At 38.7% G+C, this 19708-nt stretch overlaps 1 protein-coding gene across 4 annotated transcripts in view; it reads right to left on the reverse strand.

Moving 5' to 3' along the window:
- GOLGA4 (golgin A4) overlaps positions 1 to 19708 on the reverse strand; it is a 111778-nt gene that overhangs the window by 23386 nt on the left and 68684 nt on the right. For all 4 annotated transcript variants that reach the window (XM_068559248.1, XM_068559247.1, XM_068559246.1 and 1 more), the window contains 6 exons: positions 18301 to 18479; positions 15064 to 15192; positions 12384 to 12539; positions 6385 to 10610; positions 5709 to 5830; positions 5177 to 5307 (listed from right to left, as the gene is read on the reverse strand). In XM_068559248.1, the coding sequence (XP_068415349.1) occupies positions 5177 to 5307; positions 5709 to 5830; positions 6385 to 10610; positions 12384 to 12539; positions 15064 to 15192; positions 18301 to 18479 (4943 nt within the window). The remainder of the gene's footprint in view (positions 1 to 5176; positions 5308 to 5708; positions 5831 to 6384; positions 10611 to 12383; positions 12540 to 15063; positions 15193 to 18300; positions 18480 to 19708) is intronic.

The raw sequence follows: 19708 nt of genomic DNA on the forward strand, positions 1-19708 counted from the left end.
AAAGCAGTCCAGACCTCTCCTTGCTCTTATAAATCTTGCAATAACCTTTGTGCTAGAAGAACATTTGACATTGAAATATTGATCAGATTTGAGTAATGAAGACAGGACAAGTGTCTGCTAAGTAAGAGACTAAACAGGAAAACAGCCACAAGCAGCTATCTGATTTAACAGATGCTGACTTGCCAGAACCAAGAAACATCATTCTCAAAAACAGGCCCCAAGGCACAAAATAAAGCAACAAACCATAAGACAGCTCGAAAATCTAACTTTAAATACCACTTGTCATGAAACTTAGACCAACTAAAAAAGAACGAACCCCTTCTCTCAACATAAGCAAAGTCTCTTGTAAATAGCCTCCTTCAACATCTGCCCACTAAGGCACTCTAACCCAGCCTCCACCCCTAAAACACCACTGATCAGAAACTACTGTAAATCTGTAACTGCCTGCAATCCTGGTTTACTTACTGTTTTTATTCTACCGTCACATATCCTGTGTGGATGTCTGTGTCAATGTGGTCTAGCCTTGTTTGAAAGGATCACCTCTTACAGCTACTTATTCAGTTAGGTCCAGATTCTGATATGGCAATCAGCTATGTCTGACATTGCCTTTGACAGCTGGGAGATACCAATAGAAAGCAAGCCCTCTAAGAATTGGAAAAGAATCCTTGATGCGTTGTTTCTAATTTAAGAAACAGTTCTATAATTTCCTTTGTAAAAGCTTTCTGTCTTCTTGAAGGGGGAAAGAAAGCAATACTGCTTGCTCTGAAGTAAAAACAGTAAGAAAAACTAAATTGAATATTTATGCACATACATGAAAGTTATGTTTTAAAGACTATTATGCCAAAACCAAATCACTAAAATACAGTAAATGTCAAAAAGAAACCAGTTTGGTATCTAATGTAGCTGTAGGAGCTACTCCCTCCCAGTGAGACTGCTCTGAGGTTGGGACGAAGGCAGTCAGCTCCCTTACTTGTGAGACTCAACTCCTTTCAGATGTCACCAGCCCCTCTCCCCGAATGAATGCTCCCTTTGCCCTACCAGGTGTCACTTCCTTCAAATTTACCAAGTGTCTAGTGTGTGCCAAGCATTTGGCTAGGTCCTCAAGACTAGAGATGAACAGCAAGATCCCTGCCTACAAGATGCTAATAGTCTAGAGGAGAGGACAGATACATTAATACATTCCTACACACATATGTATGTATGACAAAAGTAACATGTCGTAAGTGAAGTAATAAAGTACCAAAGGAAGACAGGTGCAATTAATTCTATTTTCAGGGGTTTCAAAAAAACTAAGTGAAAACAATATGATGCAGAAAAGCATATTCAAAAAGCTAACTCTGGGGTAGGACAGGGAAAAAACAAGAATATATTTCATTTTTGATTCTGTTTGCATAAGGAAACACGGGAATATTATTACATAAGAAACTAATGGTTACCTGTGGAGGGAGAAGGGGAACAGGGTGTAGAATACAGAGAAAAGTTTGGATGCAATTCTCATGATAGACCATTCTCCAAGTATACTTTTTTTTTATTTGATTCAAAATTTTTTTTCTGAATACAAGATAAATTTAAAACTTTTAAAGAAAACTGCCAAAAGAGATGACAACAGCTGCAGTAACTCATGAAGTGTGAGAATGTACTCTTGAAGCACCAGGAAAAGCGTAAGCAGAGGTGAAATACAGGGAAGAAGGAGCTAAAGCTGAGCTCAGCTAGACCACAGAATGACCCGGAGGATGGGGGCACCGGGACAAGGGAAGCCACTGCAGGTGTTCAGGAGAAGGGATATGATCCCACTTTTGTTTCCAGATAGACAATAACTCTGACAGGAAGAGACGAATACTTTACGGGGAAAAAAAACAAGAGCAAGGAGACCAGGCAGGAAATTAATACAGTAGGCCAGACCAAATGGAATACGGCAGCCTAGACCACGGCAGAAGCGGTGGAGTTAAGAGGAGAGGAACGGGCAATGGGAGTCAATGAAACAGTACAGCTGAGAGTCTGTTACATGTTGGAGAATGTGCTGGAGATCCACAATTAAAAGGAGAAAGGTGATTTCTCTGCCTAGGAAATCAGGGAAGATAAGCAGATTTCATGTCCTAAATAGTGTGTGGATGTGGATGTGTGAGGGGCTGAGGAAGACGGGAGGCATGAATCGAGGATGACAAAGTTCTCAGTTTCCTCCAAGCAACGGTAAGAATGTGAGCTAAGACAGTGAAAGCAAGAAAATGAAAATGTCTCTGTGCTCCACTTTGCTATTAACAAATCATGGAATTATTTTAATGGATGAGAAAAACATAGCATTCTACAATGTCATCATTAAGACAAATCATCAATCTAATAACAGCTTTTTCAGAGGGAAAAAAAAGGACTACATAATACATACAAATCCATATAAAACTCCAAATCTGGGAAATTTTAAATGGGAGAATGATAAAAGAATATGTCTCAGAATCAAAGCAACATGGTGTTTACCTAGAATTGGTAATATCGCTTTTAGCAATATATGCTGTTTTAAAAAAACTCTTCAAGACAGAGTATATATTTGGGGTGTTTGGATGGGGACTGCTGATTTAATCACTGGCCACCCTGTACTCTGGCTATAAGCACTTGAAATGTGACTAATCCAAACTGAGACAGGCTGCCAACGTAGAAGCACACTGAATCTCAGAGAATTAATACATATATCATTTTTATATTGACTACATCTTGCAATGATAATGTCTTGGATATAACGGGTCAGCTAACATTATTATCAAAATTAAAGTCAGCTGATTCTTTTTTTTTTTTTTTTTAATGTGGATACCAGAAAATTTTAAATCCCGTTTGTGGCTTACATTGTATTTCTAATGGACAGTGCTGGTCTAAGGCGCAGGAAGGGGCCTGGGGAAGAGTCTACCTGAGTCCTCTGGCCCACCCTCCACTTCCTGCCCACTTGCTCTACTTACTCCAAGCCTGAAGCTGGGAGGACCATTTATTTTCTAATAAACAGCGGATCTTCCAGGAGGAACCATACCAGAGATTAACTGCTACCTGTCTCCCTGTTCACTCACCCCTCCACCTACAGAGGCTTGTTGTGACCTTGGAAAGTGTACTGTGTACTACCTCCACACCCTCATATACACACATTCAGAGACAGAAGTAGTTCACAAAAGGGAACACTACAGCCGTGACACAGTTTATCCCCTGTGAACGAAGCTCCCTGACTTAACTATCCAAGTTCTTTCCTTAGGGAGAAGCCTTTATAAAATATATGAAGTTAATGAAGAATCAGTGCTCTACCACTCGCCATGTGTAGTTTTAGGGAGATCATTTGACTATGCTGAACTCACTCTCCTGCTTCTGCCACACACAAAAAACACAAAAATAGAAGATGAACCTAAACTAGCTGTAATGTATCTTCCAATCCCAACATTCTCTAAGCATTCAAGAAACAACAGTATTTTTTTAAAGCTTCGCATAATATACTCTAGGGAAGTATAGGAAAATGTGAAATCGTTCAAATTTTCCTTCACAGTGAGGTCTAAAGCTCAAAAATTACACGAAGGTAACATTTAGATTCATGTATCAGGTAATTTCAGCTTTTTCAAATACATTTACAATAATTGGGACTTCCCTGATGGTGCAATGGTTAAGAATCCGCCTGCCAATGCAGGGGACATGGGTTCAAGCCCTGGTCCAGGAAGATCCCACATGCCACGGAGCAACTAAATCTGTGTGCCACAACTACTGAGCCTGTGCTCTAGAGCCCGCAAGCCACAACTACTGAGCCCGTGTGCCACAACTACTGAAGTCCCCGCACCTAGATCCTGTGCTCTGCCACAAGAGAAGCCACCGCAATGAGAAGCCCACGCACCGCAACGAAGAGTAGCCCACGCACCGCAACAAAGAGTAGCCCCTGCTCGCCGCAGCTAGAGGAAGTCCACACACAGCAACGAAGACCCAACGCAGCCAAAAATAAATAAATAAATAAAACTTTAAAAAATAAAATAAAATAAAATAAAATAATTACTACTAGAATCTGTTCCTGGCTCAGACTTCTACTGCTGCCATAGTCAGCTGAGGCATGATTCTCTAATTTATACATTCCTAACCATCAAATGGTTTTTAGCACATAGTGAAATAAGGCTTGCAGTAACTAAAGAATCTGCAGGGCTTCCCTGGTGGCACAGTGGTTAAGAACCCGCCTGCCAATGCAGGGGACACGGGTTCAAGCCCTGGTCTGGGAGGATCCCACATGCTGTGGAGCAACTAAGCCCATGCGCCACAACTACTGAAGCCCATGTGCTACAACTACTGAAGCCCGAGTGCCTAAAGCCCATGCTCCACAACAAGAGAAGCCACCACAATGAGAAGTCTGCACACCGCAACAAAGAGTAGCCCTTGCTCGCCGCAACTAGAGAAAGCCTGCGTGCAGCAATGAAGACCCAACGCAGCCAAAAATAAATAAATAAATAAATAAATAAATAAATAAATAAATAAATAAATATATTTTAAAAAAAAAAGAATCTGCAATCCAGCAAAGAATAATTTACACTGCTTTACATTAAAAAATGTTCTGCAGTCCAAATACTCACTAGCATTCATGGCTTATCTTCATACACAAAAATGACAATACTAATCCACCACTAGAAGAATAAGTACATTGAATTTAGCTTCCAAACTACATATAAAAGATTTGGCCGATGTATTCCTTTTTTTTTTTTTTTTTTCTATCTTTTTTTCTCCCTTGAGAGCAACAAAACCTATGCAAATTGGGTAGGGATGAAATAAAGTTAACTGGCCCTCCTGGAAAGTTCCCAGCTAAAGCTCATACACACACTACCTGTCCCAAGCACAAGCTCTCAATTCTTAGTCTGGTGCTCTCACAATTTGGTCTGAATTTGGGAGAAAGACATAGAAGAGAATCCATTCTTGCCCTTACTAACTCACTGTTGCTTCAAATGGCCTATATGCCTGGTTAGCAGAAACTGATCAGAAAACTACAATCCTAGCAGAAATCAATTAGACTCCTTATAAATCTGCAAACAGAAGAGAAATACTAATTTGAATAATATTGAAACCCCCCCCAAAAAAAACCCTCTACACTAGAAAAAACAGGAAATCTGACAGCCAATCTTCTTTAGCACTACCATTAAATCTATTACAGCTAAATTTCAAGAGAGAGAAAATAAGGTACATCAAGGATTTCTTCGTATCTTTTGGCTGTTCTTTTTAGATCATCTTCTTTCTCTACAATTTTCTTATATAACTGATTTGTCTCCTCCTGATGGCTTTCCAAAAGTTCAGCCTCCACTTCCTGGGCTTTATCTAATAAATAAAAAATGGACACATACAAGAAAACACATTAGGTTAAGAATTAATATCTGTATCCCAATTTCTGTAAGAACCCTTGTTCCAAATTAAATTTGATTAAAATCAATTGACCAAATTGACCAAATGTACCCTTCTCACGGAGCAGAAGTGTCTTCATTAGGTAATTAATCAGGTAATGCTTTCAGGTTCTTCCACCTGCTCCTCCCCACTGACAGGCAAGCCACTTTCAGGCAGCACAGTTTCCCATCAGAGAACTTTCTTGGGCAAGAATCATTTTTTTCTCCAGTTTATAATTACTTTAGCACTTAGCACAGTGTGAAAAGAATAAGCTTAAATTATAAATAGTCTCTGCTGATTCTGATTTGTTTTTTTATTGAATTTAAAAGTTTACTTACCAATGGTCTCTTTTATGGTCATTTCCAGCTCCTGTTCCTTTTGTGCCAGCTGTGTATGAAACTCCCTCATCAGATGTTTTAGTGTGGAATTGTGCTTCAACTCAAGATCTTCCTGCTCCTGTCTGAGTACCAAAAATAGGAAGAGCTAACTGCTGTCATACAAAAAACAAGCTGCAAAGAGTTACCTGGTCTTCATGACAGTGTATATAGTATGACCTCACCAATATCAACCATTTTTAAGGGAGTGTGCATCCACGTGCATGTGCGTGTGCGTGTCTCCAGGCACAGAAAACTTCTGGAAGGGTAAGTAAATTATGATTAACTGTAGGGAATGGTCCTGAGGATTTGAGAATTTTTACTTTCGACTTAAAATTTTTCACCATACACATCTATGTTATATAATAACAATATAAAAATAATTTTAAAAATAATTACTGGGATATGTACCTAATAACCATGATCTCATAGGCAAGAAAAGGTTTTTTTCCCCTTAAACTGATGAGTAACACTGCCTCTTGCCTTAAATTGTTTTTATTTCGCTTCGGTATTTAACTTATTATATTTATGTTCGATACTAACAAATTTAGGTTGTGAAACTTAACTGTATTAGACACAAAAAAGAGAGATTTCATTAAGGAGGACTGCCTTAAAAATATTCATACTGAAAAAAACTTACTTGATTTTCTCTTCCATTTCTTGTTCATACTCTTTCTTTATTATATCCAGTTCTTGCTGATGTTCCTTCCGCAACATTCGAAGATCTTTCTGCAGCTTAACCACCTCCTGGCTCAGCTTCTGCTGCTCCTGCTCCGCCCCTGCCAATTGAAACTCCAGGTCACTGTGCTCAGCCTCCATGTTACGAAGCAAGCTGGGTTGGACCACAGGAGATTTGGACTTTTCTTCAGCACTTTCTTCCAAAACTTCCATGGGTTTACTTTTTCCATCCATCTGTTGTTGTAGAGCCTGTAATCTTTCAAGTTTTGAGGTCAATGCTTCAATTTCAACTCTATGTCCTTCCCTCTCTCTCAATAAGCAGGAATCCAGCTCTTTTATCTTTTGCTCCAAGATCTGACAGGTCAAGTCCTTCTCCTGGAGGGCTTTCTGGACACCATCAACCACATTCTCCAAGTTCTGCTTTGCCCCTATGTTATTTTTACCTCCCTCTTCTTCCACATGATGGGATACTAACAAGGAGTATTTGTTTTTTTCTTCAAGTTCTTCTTGAAGATGCTTTATCATCACTTGATCCTCGTGTTGCTTTGCTTCAGCCTGTTCTGTCTTTATTAAGAGCTCCTGGTATTTGCACTGCATTTCAGAATGAGAAGAAATTGTGTCTTCTTTTTCCTGCTCTAGCCTCTGCAATAGCTTTTCCTTTTCAATTAAATTTCTTTGTAAAACACGGATTTTTTCTTCACATGCCTTCTGCACACAGCCTTGGGAATCTGCTTCTTCTTGCTCAGTACATGCTGCTTCATTTTCTGCCGATCTGGGTGCAACTGATGTTTCTGATTGTGGTGAACTTCCCACCGACTTAAGTTTTTCTTCCAAGACGTGAATTTCCTTCTCTCTTTCCTGCAATTTTGTATTTAGCTCACTCAGATGGCTTTCTCTGTCTCTTCTATACTGCTGTTCTTTCTCTTCCATTTGAGATAACAACTGCTTCTTGATGGCAGCAATTTTTTGTTCAGCTTTTTTCTTCAGTTCCCCTAATTTTGCAGCACTTTCTAACTCAAGTCTATCTTCCAATGCCTTTAACTCCTCTTCTTTGCTTTTCGCAATTGAATTCACATGTTCCAATTCTTTCTTCATAGATTCAAGTTCAGATTTCATGGAAGATGCTTGCTTTTCAAGGCTTAAGACTTTTTCTTCAGCCTCTTTAACCCTGTTGTCCTTTTCTTCTCCTAACTCTTGAATGTGGTGAAGTTTCTGAATCATTTCTTTCCGTTCGATATCCTTTTGTTGATTGTAATTTTTAAGAACTTCATTTAAGGACTCAATTTCAATTGTTTTCTGAGTAACATGCCCCTCTAATTCCACAATTCTTGCTGTTTGAGTTTTTAACTCCGTCTGTAAATTACGTTCCTTTTTCTCCATCTTGCTCTTCTTATCTTCCACTTCCCCCTTTAAATATTCAAATCTCTTCTTTTGCTGATCAAGGTCCTCCTTCAGTAAAGTTATCTGCTCATCCTTTTCACTGGTTTCCTTTGTTTTTAACTCAAGCTGCATCTGCAATTCTTTACTAGTATTTTGATATTGTGTAAATCTTGACTGTGCTTTCTTCTTCCATTCTGAGAATTTGTTGGCCTGTTCAAGAGCAGAAGTTTTCTCCTTACTCAGAGTTTCAACTCTCAAGGATAAATCTCGCACCTGATCCAGCAATTCCTGTTGCGCTTCATCATGTTGCTTACTTAGTAATGAAATGGCTGCTTCTTTTTCAGTTAGGCTGATGCTATTCTGAAGTTGAGTGCTCATATCAGTTAGTTGCTTACTAAGACTGCTGATCTCAGCTTTTTTTTCTTTAAGCTCTTCTTTCATCGAGGTGACAGCGTTGATGTTTTCTGATAACTCCTTCTTCAACTGAGTGATGCAAGACTCCTTTTCTGAGGCAGCCTGTTGCTGATTTCCTCCTTCCTTCTGTAAGGCTTCTTTTTCTGTCACAAGACCTTCAATATCGGCCTTCATGCTCTTAATCTGACTTTCTTTTTCTTCCAACTGATGTGTAGCATGTTGTAAAGAACTATTTAGTGTGTACTGCTCTTCTGTTAGCTGTCTCAGTTGTGCTTCTAATTCAGAAACTTTGCAAGTTTTACTAAGTAGTGCCTCCTTAACTTTAGTTGTGCGGTGTTGACAATGGGAGACCCTAGAGAGAATGGCATTAATTTTACTGCTACTAATGTTGATGAGCTCACTTGTTTTAGCTTGTAATAAGGCTTCCGTTTTCTTGGAGTAAATGTCCAGCTGAACTGCTAGCTCCTTGGACAGTTTTTTGAATTCTAAGCTTTTGTCTTCTAGGCTTTTCTTATTTCTGTCATGTGACGATTTCAAACTCTGGAATTCTTCATCTGTGGTTTTCAGCTTCTCAGTCAACTCAGAGACCTTAAGCTTATCTTTTTCTGCCAGCATCTTCAGTTCAACTACATGCTCTTGAAGAAAAGTATTTTCCTTCAGAGACTGATTCAGGTCAACCTCCAGCTTTTCAAGTTCAGCTTTCAGTTTAGCTTCATTCTGTGAGACAGAAACCATGTGAGCAGCCTTCTGGTTTAACTGTTCCTGTAATTCCTTCAACACTGCATCCTGCTTAGCACCCTCTTCCTTCAGCCATGCCATTTCCTTGTTCATCTCTTCTTTTTCACACCCAAATATGAGGATCTTTTGCTTCAGTTCTGCTACCTCTTGTTCTTTTTCCCGTAACTGGATTTCATGTTTTTCCTGAAGTTCTTCAGCTTGCTGGTTAAGTTTCTGCTCCCAGACTGCTATGACATCATTGAGTTCTCTCCTGTGCACCTCAGTAAGACTTTCTATTTGCTCCTTTTGGTTTGTCTCCAATCTTGACACTGCATCATTGATTCCAGCTGAGTTAGCCTGTGCCATTTCCAAAATTTTCGCATTGAACTGTTTTTCTTTCTGACTGAGCTCCAGAGCAGTATTTTCGAGCTCTTTCTTAAGTTTGGCTTCCTGATCCAACAGTTTCTTCTTTAACGTTTCTTGCATCTCCTTTGCTTTCTGCTTAATTTTTTCTATCTTTTTCTCCTGATTTTTAAATTTGGTTTCATACTCCTCTTGCAAAACACGAATACTGTCCTCCTTGGCTGATAATTTCTGTTTGAGTATTTCAATTTCTTTGCTCTGTCCTTCTCTCATTTGTAAAATTACATTTTCCTTTTCCATTAAGAGTTGCTTTGTCTGTTCCTGCTCTATATTATCTTTAAGTTGGGACTCATAGTGTTGGGTTAAAGATTTTACTTTTTCTTCCATTTCACTATGCTGTTTTTCAAGTTGCTGCATTAAGTCCTGTACCTTGATTTTGTGAGCATCTAACTCAGCACAAACATCTTTCTTTTGAATGTCAACTTCAGCTACCTGTTTGGTAAGAAGAATTCTTTCTGTTTCCGAATCCAACAACTTCTGCTGCAACTGGGCCAACTGCTCCTCATATGTTTCTACCTGCTCACGCGTGGTGCTCTGCAGTGACTGAAAGAGCTCCAGCTTAGCAGATGCCTGCTGGAGCTCCCCTTCAGACCTTTTAATATCTGCCTCTAAATTCTCCACATGAGCCTGATGCTCTTTTAAATGCTTGTCCTTTTCCTTCAGAAGAAGCCCAAGTTGGTTAATTTCATCTTTTAATGCCTTCTCAGTTCTCTGGATAGACATCTCTTGTTCTTTAATGATGTTGTCAACCTGTTGCTGGTGATGACTTTTCTGTTCATCCAGCTTGGCCTCTAATTCCCGCTTCACTCTATCTGCTTGATCCTTTAGCACAGAAAGTTCTTCTTCTAGCTTGTCACGGGCTTTTAATACTTCTGACAGTTCAGACGATAGTGATTCCAATTCTGTTTGCTTCACATCAAGCTTTTCTAAAGTCTTTTCATTCATCTCTTCTATGTGGGCCTGAAAGAGAACCTCTCTGTCATTCAATAATGTTACTTTTTCTTGTTCACACTTTTCTCTCAGTTTTTCCATTTCGGTCTGATGCTGTTGCTTTAAGACTTGGAGTTTTTCAGTCCAAAGGTTATCCTGCTGATGCTGCAGACTTTCCAATTCTGTCTTGTGTTTTTCAACCATGACTGTAATTTCTTTATTGTGCTTATTTTTTTCAGCTTCCAAATGAATAGTTAAATCTTCTGATTGATTTTTATTTTCTTGCAAGCTTTTTTCCAAAGAACTTTCTAATTCAAGAACTCTCTGTTAATGAAAACAGATGTGTTTTTATTAAAGTACATATTTGTTAGCAATGATATATATGACATGATGTCTACACCTACTTAAAGATTAAAATTTAAATAAACGACTTTACGTATCTTACCAAACACTAGAAAGGACAAAGAATCTGTGCTCAATTCCTAAACGAATCATATAAAAAGATTCTATTTTTTACACAACTCATAATACCAGATTCTTTCTACCTATTTGGGTAGCTATTTCAACTACCTGTTTTTTCAAGAATATTCTGAATGGATAGTGAAAAAGAAATAAGTCATAACGTAGATAATAGTAACTGCTTGTAGAAAGATGAGTATTTTTTTCTGTTTTTTTAAAAGGCCTATAATAGTATTCTATTATTTTCATAACTTAATTTTGGAAGAAAAATAACGTATCTGGCTCTTACCCCAAAAATTATTACTTAGAAGATATTTTTCAAAAAGAAGGAACTTACACAAATTTTACCAAAGTAATTTACAAAAAGTAATAGTAAAATGATTATCTCATGAAAATATCAATCTTGACTGAAAGGAAAAGAGCTAAGGAATGTCAAGGCATTGTAAGGAATGTAAGGCAGAGCCAAGGAATGTCAAAGCTGGAATGGTCTTAAGAAATTACCAAATATCAATCTCTTCAGGTGACAGGTAAGGAAATTAAGGTATAATTAATTCACAAAGCTAGTAAGTGAAAGATCTAGGCCTCCTGAGTACCCATTCCTCTCTACCATGCCACCTTACAGAAATGTTGGAAGTGGGAAAACAAAATACAGTTTAGAAATAGGGGTAAGAAGTGTGACTGGGGCTTCCCTGGTGGTGCAGTGGTTGAGAATCTGCCTGCCAATGCAGGGGACATGGGTTCGAGCCCTGGTCTGGGAGGATCCGACATGCCGCGGAGCGACTAGGCCCGTGCGCCACAACTACTGAGCCTGCGCGTCTGGAGCCCGTGCTCCGCAACAAGAGAAGCCGCAATAGTGAGAGGCCCGCGCACCGCGATGAAGAGTGGCCCCTGCTTGCCACAACTAGAGAAAGCCCTCGCACAGAAACGAAGACCCAACACAGCCATAAATAAATAAATAAACAGGAGCTGTTGTTTAAAAAAAAAAAAAAAAAAAGAAGTGTGACTGTGTCACTGTCTAAATCAGAGCAAAAAGGCTAAAAAGTCTAAATAACATCAGTCAGTTTATTCAAAATAGGTCGAACATTTCATACACTGTTCAGGGGAAGGAGAGAGGGCCTTAAAAATGTGCACATGGAGATATATATACTAACATGCTCACCACAGGACTATTTTTAATATGGGAAAACTGGGGAAAAGTTAAATGTCAAAATAGAGCAATGGGGTAACTAAACTGTGATATAAACAGAGAATGAATTATGTCCAGGGTGTGGCACGAGATGAAGCTGAACAGGCAGGAAGGTGTCAGGGCAAGTGCTGTGTACAAAATGAGGCCACTTCCTAAAGATGAAAGGTGAATAAGCAGTGGAGCAAAGATGCTGCACAGCCTGAGGGCAAAGAATCGGAGCGAATGGCTGACAGAAATACAGCCAACTAAAGGCAGGTCAGGAGCACCATGTAGCAGACATCAAAACCACTCCCATGAACAGCTCTTACTACCTAATAATGAATGGAGTGTACGTATACGTAAATCTAAAACAAAAGCTTCTCTACAACCTTATACTGACTGCAGAGATAACAACAGTTTTCCTATACAAGCAGTTCCACAGCTGTGGAACCTGAAGAGTATTTAAACTTAACAGTTCTGTAAGTCTCTGCTTCTTGCTGAAGGTCCCAAAGTTTGTTTTCGCTCTCTGTGAGGATTGCCTTCTTCTGCAGCTCTAACTCTTCCAAGGCCAAAGATTCTTGCTGTTCTTTTTCTTGAGTGATCTTCAAATATTCAGACTGACTTTTTTCCTGTGCCAAAAACAGTAACACCACCTTAGACCCACGTAGATCTTCAGCATTCCCAAAGCACTGCCACAGGAATCATTCATTTCATTTGATCTGCACACCAGCCCTGCGAGGTAGGCAGTATCATTACCTCTCTTCCCACACCCTGGTCTGCAGAAATAAGGTACTGTGGCTTTTTCCGTGTGGTCTGGCCAATCTTTGCCACAATCACTATTGATGTGAAAAATTTTGTTCCAGTAACCCTACTATGTCTATTTTTTCACTACTTAAAATGTTTTGCAAAATATCACTGAATGCGCAGGGTCACACAATTGTTACTACCTCTTCTCTGCATGCCAGTTTGGTATTTCAACTCTAGGCTGAGAAATTTATATGATTTATGAGAAATACCTCACTATAATAGGGAACCCCACACAGAAAAGCAAATCAAAATCAGAAGATTACATGTGAATATATGGATTAGATCAAGGAAATATTTATAAAAGCCTATATAACTCTTCAGATGGTCTGGCCCTGACAAGCTTCTTCTTTGACTGTCCTTAGTATATGTCAGCATTCATATTAATACTGTTTACTGTTTTGAAAAGAGAAGCTCCAGAGAGCACTTTTAACATTTAGTGACTTTAGACTCCAATTAAGTATATTTATCTATACCTATTGCTTAGGGTTCATGTGGCCAACAGTAATATTTTCAGTCCATTTCACTCTGGTGAAGCATATTGCCTTAAGTAAAGATTTTGTACCATATTATAAGTAGATTGATAAGAAAATATTAGTTTCTATAACATCAATTTTAAAACATCATTTAAAAATGTTATATTGTTTAATGTAAACTATATGTTAAATGCATCTCTATATATGTCCATAAATATAAAAGAGGACATTTTAATAGTCTGAAGAATTTTGATTCTCAACTCCAAGCTAACTCCTTTGAGAAACTAGGTAGGAAGGGGAGTGGAAGGGGGCGAGAGCATGTGCACATACATGTTCTTTACGTGTGTCTGTGTCCTGCGCTCGCTAGTGGGAATATGTCTGAATATATCAGTTCCTAGAACACAGTATTAACAAGGCCAATGTTCAAGGCTCAGTGTCCCCAATTACTCTAGCATGAAAACCCACAGCAAGTCTTTATGACGAATTTTTAGCACCATTCCCAGCTTCATTTAGGTCCTTAATGTCCCACTTTATTCCTTTATTTCCTTGTCCCTATTTTAAATGTATGCTATCGTGTTATAGTTTTTAAGTACTCTTGTAAACAACTTTAAATCCTTTTTGGACCAACAAAGAATACAAATATGTACCCATACAGATGTACATTTCATAACCACGGACTAAACCGCTAACCTCAGCCAACAGCACTGTCAAACCATGTGCCTGTTGGCCCCACAGAGATTAGAGAACTCCCTGACCCAGTTCAAGGATCACAGCTGCTGGAAATCCTCAGAGCCCCAAGTCCAGCTGAGAGTGAAAAAAAAATGTGTAAAAGAAAGGAGATTAAAGGGACTTCCCTGGTGGGCCAGTAGTAAAGAATCTGCCTTCCAATGCAGGGGACGCAGGTTCAATCCCTGGTCGGGGAACTAAGATCCCACATACTGGGGGCAACTAAGCCCGCATGCCACAACTACTGAGCCTGCGCGCTACAACAAGAGAGCCCGCGTGCCGCCAACTACAGAGCCCACACGCGTTGGAGCCCACGTGCCAAAACCAGAGAGAGAAAACCTGCACGGCACAACTAGAGAGAAGGCCGAATGTCTCAACAAAGATCCCGTGTGCCACAACTAAGACCTGATGCAGCCAAAAAAAAAAAAAAGGAGATTAAAATTATAACAACTATTTCTCATCCTTTCACACTAAAAGCATTTTTTAATTATACATATTATCTCATGGATAATAGCTTCATATAAACACAGTAAACGACATTTTCAGCATTAATACTTCACAGTTCAAGAGAAAAAATTTTTTGCTTTAAACTTCCAAATTATACTATTCCAACAAATCTTTCTTATCTTTGCTTTTCTGGTTATTGTTTTAGTTAGTTCAGTCAGTTTTCTCATTTTACTTTATCTTTTTAAACATCATATGGATTGAAAATTACTGAAATTATTCTACTTAAAATGAAAACTACTTGGTTATTTTCATTTTGTCTTCTTTAAAATGCATTCAGGCAAACTCTCTGAACCTTAAGCTCTGATACATTTAGTCTGTTGAGTTTTTAGACATTCTTCCTAAGTTACGCAGTCGCTGCTTCAGTTACCGTACGTTCCCCTTTAATTCTCCCTAATCACAGCCTACAGCCAGGGTGAGAGGAATGATAAACAAACTGATTAATGAAAGCTTGTTGGATGAGAAAATTTAATTTTCAGATAATACTAAATTAACAAGCTGTGAAAGCCTCATTCCTGCCTACGGCCAACCCTCTCTGCATACTCAAATGTCAAGGCTGCCAGTAGCGTGACCTCAAGCTGGGAGGCAGGGGTGAGGGGCTGACAACTTTATAATGTGGCCACAAACCAAAATAGGTACTTACAAGAGCTACTTTCATTTGCTCCTGAAATTCCCTTTCTTGGGTCTGAAACCTCTTACTCAGTTCCTGCTCTTTGCTGGCCAGCTCCTCTTCATGAAGCTTCTGTAATTTTGCAATTTGTTCTGAGGATTTCTGAAAAGCAACCAAATAGTTAAAGTGAGACACCCAGAATAAAATATGTAACTCTACAACTAAATAATACTTTATTATAATTAAGTTAATAGTTTCTTAAGAGGAAAAATTGGAACATATTTCCCACATAAATCAAAAGTCACCAAACTCTTGAGAGTTAAAAGAAAAACCAGTAAAGTGTTGCTCCTCATTTAAGACAAGGAGAGCTGCAGCTGCAATGGTCAGTCCTATGGGGTTGAAGCTCCAATTCCACATCATACAAAGATGTTCCCCACCAATCAGCATAGGGAAGCACAGCAGGGGGAATAAGGATGCTCTCAGAGAGGGCACTCCACCATGGTCAAGGTGTTCTGGCTACACCCATCTAATTATGCCTAGCTTTCCAGGCATGTACTACTACTTATTAAAGAGTACTGACCTTGTTCTTTCTTGAATAGGAGGACTCAATCTTATAAAAATGTCAAATCACCCTAAATATATTCAAAAATTTAATATAATCAAATAAAACAAAATGAGGGAAGGCCCACTGGACAAAATAAACATGCAAGAATAGCTGATCTCTTCTGAAAAATAAGAGTAACAAGGAGAGGCTACCAAATAGTAGAACATTATAAAACTAAAACATATTATAAAACTGGTATTAGTGTAACACCAGCACATGGTCAGACAAAGCAGTGGAACAGCACAGAGAATCCAGAAGGCCCATATGTAGCACTACAATAATTTAGTATGTAATAAAGGTAGTATGGCATGTCAGAAGGGAAAACATGGGTTATTAAAGAAATGATTTTAAGGCTACTAGGTAGTCATTTGGAAAAAATTTAAGTTGGATCCCTACCTCACTCCTCACACTAAATAAATTTCAGTTGGATCAAAGATTTAACCATAAAAAATGAAAACACAAAAGTGTTAGATGAGAGGGCTTCCCTGGTAGCGCAGTGGTTGAGAATCCGCCTGCCAATGCAGGGGACACAGGTTTGAGCCCTGGTCTGGGAAGATCCCACATTCCACGGAGCAACTAAGCCTGTGTACCACAACTACTGAGCCTGGGCTCTAGAGCCCGTGAGCCACAAGTACGGAAGCCCGCACACCTAGAGTCCGTGCTCTGCAACAAGAGAAGCCACCATAGTGAGAGGCCTGTGCACCACAACAAAGAGTAGCCCCCGCTCACCTCAACTGGAGAAAAGCCCGTGCACAGCAACGAAGACCCAACACAGCCAAACACAAATAAAATAAAATAAATTAATTAAAAAAAAAAAACAAACTTGGTGTGATGGAAGGCAAAGTTACCAGGGTCTGGGGATGGAGAAATGGGAAGATGTTGGTCAAAGGATACAAAAAAAAAAAAAAAAAGTGTTAGATGAGAAAAATAAAAAAAAATTTTTAATCTCAACTGAGAATGTGTTTTTAAAGCAGAACAAAAATACAGATAGCATTTAAGGAAAAGAAAACTTTCTGCATAGCCAAAAAAAACCCAAAACAAAAGCAAATCATAAACAAAGACAACAAATAACAAACTGAGAAAATTATTTGGATAAACGCACCTTATATCCAATGGCTAATTCTTACTATAAGTAAAAAGCTTCTATGAATCAGTAAGAAAAAGACCAACAGCCCAAGAGGAAAATGAATCAAGGATCTGATCGGGCAACTCAAAAAGGAAAACTATAAATTCCTGTAAACATACAAAAACACCTTTGTCATACTGGTAACAGATATGCATATTAAAACTACAGGACTTCCCTGGTGGCACGGTGGTTAAGAACCCGCCTGCCAATGCAGGGGACATGGGTTCGAGCCCTGGTCCGGGAAGATTCCACATGCTGCGGAGCAACTAAGCCCGTGTGCCACAACTACTGAGCCTGTGCTCTAGAGCCCATGAGCCACAACTACTGAGCCCACGTGCCACAACTGCTGAAGCCCACGTGCCTAGAGCCCATGCTCCACAACAAGAGAAGCCACTGCAGTGAGAAGCCCGCATGCACCGCAATGAAGAGTAGCCCCTGCTCGACACAACTAGAGAAAAGCCCACGCACAGCAATGAAGACCCAATGCAGCCAAAAATAAATAAACAAATAAATAAATTTATTTTTAAAAAAAACTACAATGATGTCATTATTTTAACTTAGCTTGGAAAGATAAAAAAATTCAGGTAATACCATCTTTGTGGGGGGGGAACATATTCTAATACATTGCTCATGGGGGGGAACATATTCTAATACATTGCTCATGAGTATAAACTGTCCTCTATTGAGCTTGTAGCAACTATCCAATAAGTATAAATACACGTAATTTTTTCCTAGATTCCACTTCTAGGAATCTATTCTAAAGAAACACAGATGTGAGCAAATACGATAAGGATATTCACAATTTCCAACAGTAAAAACTGAAAGGCTAAATATCCATCAGCAGAAGACTGATTAAATTATGAGCTGCTTATACAATTAAGTCCTGAGCAGTCCTTAAAACAAATGGGGCATCATTATCAACTCAATAATAAAGAACAACCTCCAAGACAGATTATTAAGTGGAAAAGCAAAATACAGATCAGTAAAAATAACATGCCATCGTTTGTGTTTAAAAAAAAATAAAATAAAGAGACTCTCCCGGTGGTCCAGTGGTTAAGAATCCGCCTTCCAATGCAGGGGACGTGGGTTTGATCCCTGGACAGGGAACTAAGATCCCACATGCCGCGGGGCAACTAAGCCCACGTGCTGCAACTACTGAGCCTGCCCGCTCGCGCACCACAACTAGAGAGAAGCCTGCGCACCGCGACGGAAGATCCCGCACGCCACAATGAAGATCCCACGTGCTGCAAGTAAGACCCAATGTAGCCAAATAAATAACTTAGTTAATTAATTAAAGAGAGGATTAGAAAACGTAAGAGAGAAATTATATGCAGAGACTATCTCTGGGAAGTATAGCCAAAAAGGTACACATTCATTTCTCTATCAAAGTGCTTTTTTCCTATAACCTAAACATCATGAAATGATCAAGGTCTCAAACAAAATACAAATTAACTCTTCTTTACTATCAAAGATGTAGGAAAAGCATAAGACTTAAGTTTCAACACTGCCGTAGCCCATTTCAATCCAGAATTATTCTTACTTTCATTACATCAACCACCTCCTGTTTCACGTGGCCTAATTCTTGTTGAAGTCTGTTACGCTCCTCCTCACTTGTTTTTTCAATGGCTTTTATTTGCTCCTCCATTTCTGCTTTCATTTTTCTCCGTGCTTCTTCTGTTTTTTGGGCTGTACTCAAGGCTTTTTCAAGTTCCTCAAAAGCTATAATGAAAACAGCAGAAAACAAGTATCTCAAGAAATACTATCATTGAGCTAAAGTGTTTTACATTCAGTTTATGGGAACTAAGAGCAGCAGTAGCAGAAGAGGTTAAAAAACTCATCACTGTTTTAAGCCAAGAGATATCTGAGTAGTTAAAAGCCACAGAAATGTCCAGTCACTGAAAGCAATTTGTCATTGAGTTCTGGATTCAGATCTTAAGATTGCTTATATGAACTTAAGCTCAGAAGTTAGAAAAAATATTAAATTACTAAAGATTGCCCACTCTCCCCTACAAGTGTCCTTATGGATAGCAAATTCAAAGAAATGAAGACTTGTACCTACTTCTGTAGTATATAATTCCAATTGCTTTTTTGTTTGTGATGCAGTTCTTATCTAATTATCTAATTATTATCAATTATCTAATAATTATCTAATTATTATCAATAATTAGGTAATACTATTGTATACTCACTAGGACATTTTTAAGAATGAAAAAATTATTCTTTGACTAATCTTATTTTTAAAAACCTCTTAACCATATGATAACAGCAGGGTTGGTTTTTTTTAAATATTTACTGTCTGAATCACATATTTAAACAATGTATTTTGATATGAAACCTACTACTTGTGTAAGTTTTGAATTAGTGTAGTTAACTAGAAAGAAATCTTTACCTGAGTCAACGTGTATAAAAAGGTACTACCAGCAGGGAGTTCTTGGGTGAAATAAGTAAGAATTCAGGCCCTTAAAAAACAATCATCTAGGCTAGAGTAGAAAGATCTTTAAGGACAGCTCACCCAGTATCAAACAAAATCAGATATGATGGGTGCAAGGGCTGGGTAACTTGACACCAAAAATATATGTGTGTGTGTTTATGTATATTTGTGTGTATATGCGTGTGTGTGTGTATATGTATTTGTGTATGCATGTGTGCACTGTATATGTGTGCAAACATACACTTTCCCTCTCTCTCCCCTTCTTTCTCTCTCTACTGACAGAATAGTATCCTGTGAAAATCCTACGGCTATTATCATCCTAGACTATTTCCTTTAGTCCTCACAGACTAGAAGACACCAGACTTCCCTTTACCAAAGAGATGAACTATAAATAAAACATCAATTTTCAAGATGGGTTTTAATCCTTTTAAAAAACATATATCCAGAGGTGACAGTTCATTGACATGTGTAGTATTTTCACTCCCAGTGGTGTAAGAATTGTGGAACTTCAACCTAT

Source organism: Eschrichtius robustus, chromosome 12, assembly GCF_028021215.1.
Source record: "Eschrichtius robustus isolate mEscRob2 chromosome 12, mEscRob2.pri, whole genome shotgun sequence".
NCBI classification, from domain to species: Eukaryota; Metazoa; Chordata; class Mammalia; order Artiodactyla; family Eschrichtiidae; genus Eschrichtius; species Eschrichtius robustus.